The sequence below is a fragment of the Aegilops tauschii genome, chromosome 4 (assembly GCF_002575655.3).
Source record: "Aegilops tauschii subsp. strangulata cultivar AL8/78 chromosome 4, Aet v6.0, whole genome shotgun sequence".
Classification (NCBI taxonomy): domain Eukaryota; kingdom Viridiplantae; phylum Streptophyta; class Magnoliopsida; order Poales; family Poaceae; genus Aegilops; species Aegilops tauschii.
The window spans coordinates 517,851,081-517,858,756 of NC_053038.3; the positions used below are offsets into that span (position 1 = coordinate 517,851,081).

The 7,676-nt window shown below is 47.2% G+C and overlaps 2 protein-coding genes across 2 annotated transcripts; one reads left to right on the forward strand and one right to left on the reverse strand.

Moving 5' to 3' along the window:
* Positions 1-526: 526 nt before the first annotated feature.
* Positions 527-2,828, forward strand: LOC109754820 (cation transporter HKT1;5). The gene is made up of 3 exons (XM_020313716.4): positions 527-1,699; positions 2,062-2,292; positions 2,468-2,828. The coding sequence occupies exons 1-3, from the start codon at positions 579-581 to the stop codon at positions 2,664-2,666; spliced, it is 1,551 nt and encodes a 516-aa protein (XP_020169305.1). The 5' UTR covers positions 527-578; the 3' UTR covers positions 2,667-2,828.
* A 787-nt stretch (positions 2,829-3,615) lies between these two features.
* Positions 3,616-4,260, reverse strand: LOC109754788 (putative F-box protein At3g17500). The gene has a single exon (XM_020313688.1). The coding sequence runs from the start codon at positions 4,258-4,260 to the stop codon at positions 3,616-3,618; it is 645 nt and encodes a 214-aa protein (XP_020169277.1).
* Positions 4,261-7,676: the final 3,416 nt, after the last annotated feature.

Below are 7,676 nucleotides of genomic sequence, written 5' to 3' on the forward strand. Positions count from 1 at the left end.
ACTTAGTACAACACAAGTCAGGTGGTTACCCTGAGCTCCTTCTCTTCATGATGCCACGCTCACACCCTACGATACATATCCAACGGAGCGGGGCATCGCACCCGGTGGGCACCAACTGACTCTTGTTCGTTACCGGTGATACGGACGTGGAACTTATCACTCACCCGCAAAAAAAAAAAAAAAACTTATCACTCGATTCCATTGTTTCTTCCACAAGTCTGCTCTCTTGTAGGAGTACCTAATTTTCGTCATATGATATGCCTCGCAAAAAAGATATGCCTCCCACGAGCTCCCATTGTGCGCTAGCTTTTGCGATTAGATTCAGTAATTAAGACACTATAATGTCGTTGCAGGGAGTAAAGCAACATCAACGGACAAATTTTTACAGACCTCACGGGATGGGCTGTCGTAGGCAGATCTATTTGGAAAAAGAAATTCAGAGATTTTCTTTGTAGTCCGTCCGTTTGTCTAGCATTTTTGCGTCACACCCCCTTTTTTTTGGTGTATAAATAATCCATTAGTCTCTGATTGCCTCCAACAAAACAGGCCAAGAAGTCTCTACACAACTTACAGTAGAAATGGGTTCTTTGCATGTCTCCTCGAGTGCCACTCAACATAGCAAGCTTGAGAGGGCTTACCAACTCCTGGTTTTCCATGTGCACCCGTTCTGGCTCCAGCTCTTGTACTTTGTATCCATCTCCTTCTTCGGTTTGGTGATCCTCAAAGCCCTCCCCATGAAGACCAGCACGGTCCCGAGGCCCATGGATTTGGACCTGATCTTCACGTCGGTCTCGGCGACGACGGTGTCGAGCATGGTGGCCGTGGAGATGGAGTCCTTCTCCAACCCCCAGCTCCTACTCCTGACCCTCCTCATGCTCCTCGGCGGCGAGGTGTTCACGAGCATGCTTGGCCTGCACTTCACCTACGTCAAGTCCAAGAAGAAAGAAGCACAAGCACCCCACGACCATGACGATGGTGACAAAGGCAAACCAGCACCATCATCTAGCCTAGAGCTCGCTGTTACCACCGGCATGGATGACGTCGATCGTGTGGAGCAAGGGTTTAAGGACCAGCCCCGTTACGATCGCGCCTTCCTCACCAGGTTGCTTCTGTTCATAGTGCTGGGCTATCACGTGGTGGTGCACCTCGCCGGCTACTCCTTGATGCTGGTGTACCTGAGCGTGGTCTCCGGCGCGAGGGCTGTGCTCACCGGCAAGGGGATCAGCCTGCACACCTTCTCCGTCTTCACCGTCGTCTCGACGTTCGCCAACTGCGGCTTCGTCCCGAACAACGAAGGGATGATCGCCTTCCGGTCCTTCCCGGGCCTCCTGCTCCTAGTCATGCCGCACATCCTCCTCGGCAACACACTCTTCCCCGTCTTCCTCAGGCTGGCCATCTGGGCTCTCCGGAGAGTCACCAGGAGGCCCGAGCTCGGTGAGCTGAGGAGCATCGGCTACGACCACCTGCTGACGAGCCGGCACACGTGGTTCTTGGCTTTCACCGTGGCGGCGTTCGTGCTAGCGCAGCTGTTGCTCTTCTGCGCCATGGAGTGGGGCTCCAACGGGCTGCGCGGGCTCACCGCCGTGCAGAAGCTCGTTGCGGGACTGTTCATGTCGGTCAACTCCAGGCACACCGGCGAGATGGTGGTGGACCTTTCCACCGTGTCGTCGGCCGTCGTGGTGCTCTATGTGGTCATGATGTGAGTACCCCCTCAAGTCCATTTTACTCCGCATATAAGGTTTGTCTGGAGTCGAATTTTATAAAATTTAACAAATTTTGTAAAAGAAATATCACCATTCACACAGTACGAAATCATATCATTAGATGCGTCATGAATTAAATTTTCATATCATATATTTTTAGTTTTGCAGATGTTGATATTTTTTCATATAAATATGTGGTTAAACTTTATGAACTTCTTTCCCTCCACTCCATATAGATTTTATATACAGAGTGAAAATGACCGGAGGGAGTACGTTACATACCTCCACTCGATCGATTCCAGATAGTGATAACCATAAACTCTCTCATATCATGCTCGTGCCTACACACTACGAACAGGTACCTACCACCTTACACTACATTTCTACCAGTGGAAGACGACAGTGACCAACAAGTGGGAGCAGATCAGCGCGACCAGAAAAGGATAACAAGCATATGGCGGAAGCTGCTCATGTCGCCGCTCTCGTGCTTGGCCATCTTCATCGCCGTGGTGTGCATCACGGAGCGGCGGCAGATCTCTGATGACCCCCTCAACTTCAACGTCCTCAACATCACCGTCGAGGTTATCAGGTAATCCACTACTTAACAAAACGTATAAGCACATGATCAATTGCAATATTCTTACCATGCATGATCGATACCATTATACACAAAACCTGACTTACCCAAATTGCAAATTCAATCAACATACATATAGCTATTGCGACCACTATAACGTGTGACATTGTGTGAACTGTGCTTGCAGTGCGTACGGAAACGTGGGGTTCAGCACCGGTTACAGCTGCGGCCGGCAGGTGACGCCCGATGGCGGCTGCAGGGACACGTGGGTTGGCTTCTCTGGGAAGTGGAGTTGGCAAGGGAAGCTGGCTCTCATTGCTGTCATGTTCTACGGCAGGCTCAAGAAGTTCAGCATGCATGGTGGCGAGGCATGGAGGATAGTATAACCTTGTAGCAGACTGCATATTTCTCAATGATCTCTCTTCAGACAGAGACTAGCTACATCTCGCTCTAGCCTAAAACCATCTGAACATATTTCCATTATGCCGAGTACCTCAATCACTGCATGCATATCGATATAATGAAACAAAAGTCATCCAAATTGAATGTGCCTTACAGTCGCAGTACCTTAACCCTATGATCATTCCCCATAATCCATCGGTCGATGCTACATTTTGTGTCAAAAAAAATGCCCTTTATCGAAAAATAATCCATCGGTCGATATGTGACTGAACAACAAAGAATATGCTACTCCAAGAATAAGTCTGTCCGTCATCATCAACACAGAGGAATTAATTTGGTTTCTCAACGTGCCCTGTCATATCTTGCCCCGGGCAAAATACAACATCACTCCTTGCTTTCTCAATCAGTATGATTGCTAGACCGGAACAAGGCTTGGAACGAAGGGAATTGCGTCAAAGCCAATAAGATTCTCGCGCGTGCATTCAACAAGTATTTCTTTGATAGGGTCGTGAAACTTCAAGTCCATGATAGACTTGGCACCCTTGAGAACACCTTGTGGTCTGCTGTAGAACGAGAGACGATACGATTCGACTCGGAAAACGATCTCCTCATCGAATATGCCGACGAGATGAAGAGACCGGTAAGTGAGAAAGAAAGGAACATCGGCGAGAACGTAGTGCCGGTCCCATTGGGCTGGCACATTGTTGTTGCCAAGTTCACCGCACATCCACATCTCCATTGTCCCGTAGCCATGCTCTAGCCGAGGCACGCACACGCACAACTCCCCGTGAACCTCGGTTAAGCTGGTGGATGCATACACAAGCCTCGGGCTCCAACAAGGAGGTGGCGGCATAATGCTGGATAACTCGTCCTCTAAGCAAAAGCGGAGGAAACCGGGGGCGTCCCGGTGAATCTCTTCCCCGACGGTCCAAATCAGAGAGCCCTTGAAGAAGATGGCGGTTCGCCCTGGCTTGACGGGGTACACGGTCGCGCCGCGGTCTCTCGCCAGCAGTGCTGTCCTCCGAGAGTGAAGACCTCCATCCCGAGGTCGTGCTTGGAGCGGTAGAAGAAGCGAGCAACTTTGTAGGTGTTGGAACTAGGGTCGTGGCCGAGGCCAAAGGCCTGGTGACCGTAAGAGAACCCATCTGGCCTGACGCCGTGGGTGCTCCACGGAAGCGTGACAAAGCAGCCTGTGGCCGGGTTGAGCACGCGCACCTTCGTGTCGGTCGGCACCAGAACCAGCCCGTCGCAGTGCGCAAGGTCGTGCGCTACGCCCGCGGGGGAGGCGTGGTAGTAGGGCATGTCGTGCACGAGGGTGGCGGCGTCCTTCTGGCTGTCCTCCAACAAGTACAACGTGGCAGTGGTGACACTTCTGTCGTGAGGTGCAGCTCGGCTGGGGACCTGTAGCGCGATGAGGACGGCCGAGCTCTGGAGCCGGAGGTGCCGACGGTGGAAGTCGTCGTCGTTGTCGATGGTGTCACGCCATGCCTTGCAGAGGAACCTTAACCGCAGCAGCGACGCGACGGGTAGCCGGGGCAGGACCAGTGACACGATGACCTCGTGCGGCACGTATGGCATCGCTGTCTCCATCATGATCGCCGCCAAGCTCATCGATCGTCCGCGTGCCGGCGGCGGCGGTGGCAGTCGATGGGTGGGATTAGATTGGACTAGGACTCTAACCCGTAGCTGTTCCTGGTTCACGACATTTTAGCAGTTTCGGTTTTTCACCCTCACCAAGGGTCATACCACTTGGCACGCTCTCAGACAACTCCACATGTCGCGCTCTGGACGCTTTTTTTGGATTTTGTTATTTTTTATTTGTCTACACGCGTTTTTTTTTCTGCTTTCAGATGGTTTTTTTTGGCTTTTCGGTTTTTCACCGGTCTTCCTTAGCTTTTGGACCAAACAAAGAAAAAATTACACGAAAAAACATGTTTTCTTGTTTTTTCTTTTTCGCGTGAGGCACGGTTTTGCTTCTGCTAGAGGCACGACCGTGCCTCTCGAAAACGGAAAGAAATTTGTTCTTTTTCCGCAAGAGGCATGGTTTTGCTTCCACGAGAGCCACGGCCGTGCCTCTCGAAAACAAAAAAAAAATGCGTTTTTTTGTGAGACGCATGATTTTGCTTCCGCGAGAGGCGCTTTTTTCTTTTCCTTCCGTGAGAGGCATGGTTTTGCTTCCGCGAGACGCATAGTTTTGCTTCTGCGAGAGGCATGGCCGTGCCTCTAGGAAACGAAAAAAATGTGTTTTCTTTTTTCTTTTTACTTCCGTGAGAGGCACGGTTTTGCTTCTGCGAGAAGCACGGCTGTGCCTCTCGGAAACGGCTTTCGGAAAGGAAAAAAAATGTGCTTCCGGTCTGGTTTTTTCGTTCATTTTTTCGTGAAAAAAAAGTTCATCGAAACCTATCAACATTGGATCTAGTTTTGAGAATCTCGACGCGAGAAATCCAACAGTAAAAACGGTTTGAGATTTGAATGCACGGTTTAACATAAATCATTTTGAATAAACGGATATACGAAAAAGGGAAACTCCCAGATTGCGATAAATGGCGCACATGCAGCGCGCCACCTGCGCGACCTGGGAAGGTGAAAGTGATTTTTGGAAGCAGTACTCGTCATTTAGTGAATTCGGCGAACCAACATGTGGTTTTAATGGTTACGAGGAAAGTGATATCCTCAACCCACCAAGTCCTAGACATAGCATTGGTAATCGCATTATTCATGGGTTTATTTCAGCCTTCTGGCGATGTTCTTTCAGTGGGTGGGAGATGTTCCAGTCGACTGCGAGGTGCCTGTGTTGACTTCATAAAATCTAAAGATGCTATGTCGGCCCAGTCTCTCCAAAGTGCTCATAGAGATAGAGTGTGCATGCATGCGTTCATAGGGGTGAGTATATGCTTGTGTATGTGAGCGACTTCGATTGTACTGTGTTCACAAAAGAAACTAACTACGGTTCACAACTTGCCTAAAAAACTGTGGTTCACAACAACTTTTTTTTACTGACAACCTTTTAAATTTTAGTTCCTTTTTTTCATATTCCTGTTACAACATTTAAGAAAATGGATATGAAATATTTCGATGTGCTTGCAATATATTGTCCATGTATTTCGAGAAAAAAATACATCGGCAGCGTAGTCGTGTGGCAAGTCCTGTAAACAGGAGGACGAGGTTACCAGTTCGATTCGAAAAAGGTTCACGTTCACAATAGCATGTACGGAAGCCCTAGCCCTAGGTGAAGATATCCAACTCCATCACATCCAGATTGCTAGCGATGCAAGACGGCAGTGTTCGAGATCATTGAAGGTGCAGGCGGGTCATGGGCCAAATTATTCGAAAGATTCAGGCGCGGTCAGCAGCTTATTTTGAAGGTCACAACCTAGCTAAGTTTGCTACGCAGTACTACTCTAGATCTCAGGCCCACATGTTTGGCTCACTCATCTATATGATCCTGTAATGGTGCCTGTAAACATGCTCTATGATCAATAAAGCTTAGCAGGTTGCTCTAAAAAACCCTGTGTGAAGTAACATCCCCTTCACATAGTCTTTTTTTAGAGAGATTCTTCCGCACATAGTCGGGCAAGTGCATAGGCACTCATCATGACGGACCGACCCAGTCTAAAAATATGTTCATGGAAAAGGTGGTCATGCAATTTAAAAAATGATCATATAATTAAAGTGTTAATGTAGTCAACAAATATTTCATGCGATTTTTAAAATGATTAACATAGTTTAAAATAGTAATTTAATTTTAACTTTTTATGTATTTAAAAAAAATCACGCAATAGCAAATATTTATGTATTTTAGCAATTATTTTTGTATATTAGTAGATGTTTATATATTTATTAAAAAATTATTTTCTAAATATGCTAACAATAGAAATAAAAATAAAGAAAAAAGGGAAAAAAGAAATCCAGAAAAAAAAGCCATAAAAACCAAAGTAAAAAGACAAAGAACACGGTGAAGGAAACAGATGTAAATGGGTCAGCCTAGCTCGCACACGCCATGTGAACTATGCCGACAATCTGTTCCACAAAGCGGTGAATATGAAATACCTAAGAAGTTTGTTTAGACATGTTTCATGTAATTCAACCAATGTTTTGTTATTATTTCATGTATTGGAAATTCAAACATTTAGGAACAAGTGGCCGGTGATAAACGGGTGGAAAAAAACAGCGGAAGATAAATGACGAAAAAAAAGAGTGTGGAAAAAGTGCGACAAATTGAAAAATAATAAAGTACATTATCACTACAAGCTATGATCGAAGCAGATCCAAATACGCTGGAAAGCTCGCGGACTTGGAGTTCCCGAATTTTAGATGGCTCGCCATGCGCGTGAGCAACCTGGCATGCAGGCGGAAGTTTCGACCCAAAAAAAGATCATCTAGCCCCCTCAAACGGGCGCCGTGAGATTGTTCTGGCAAAAAGGCACGTGAAATTCGATTGCCACCGACAGAGCCCCTCCTACCAGCCTTTCCTGAGGGTTAATTGTGTCGGGTGGACACACATCTTCTCATGGAAGTGGTTGTAAACGGAAGCCCCCAAGGGTTTTCGCCCGAGCCGCCCCCAATGAGCGACGCGGGCGTTATACGGGAGTAAACTAGCTATATGATGGAGTAGGGTTCTGCTGACTCTCTGGATTTGGCCGATTAGTTTGGAAGTAATGTGTATTTTGAAATTCCGGATTATATTTGCATGCCACTGAGGCCATTTATTTTCTCATGTGGCACTTGTTCGTTTAGTGGTGATGCAACAACCTCACGAGAAGCCAAAAGCATCATCCCAACCAACCGAATGCATGCGATGTCCTTACATGCGTCCAAGAAATTAAAAAGGAGCACGAACGCCGATTATAGCTTTTGGTACATCTAATTCATAAAAAGGTCTTGCCTCTATATGGATCTTTCGAGAGTCTCACTGTTGAATATATGAGCAAAATACCATCAGATTTAATCCAAATAAACAATAAATAAATCATGACGGCAATAACAGAAATTGA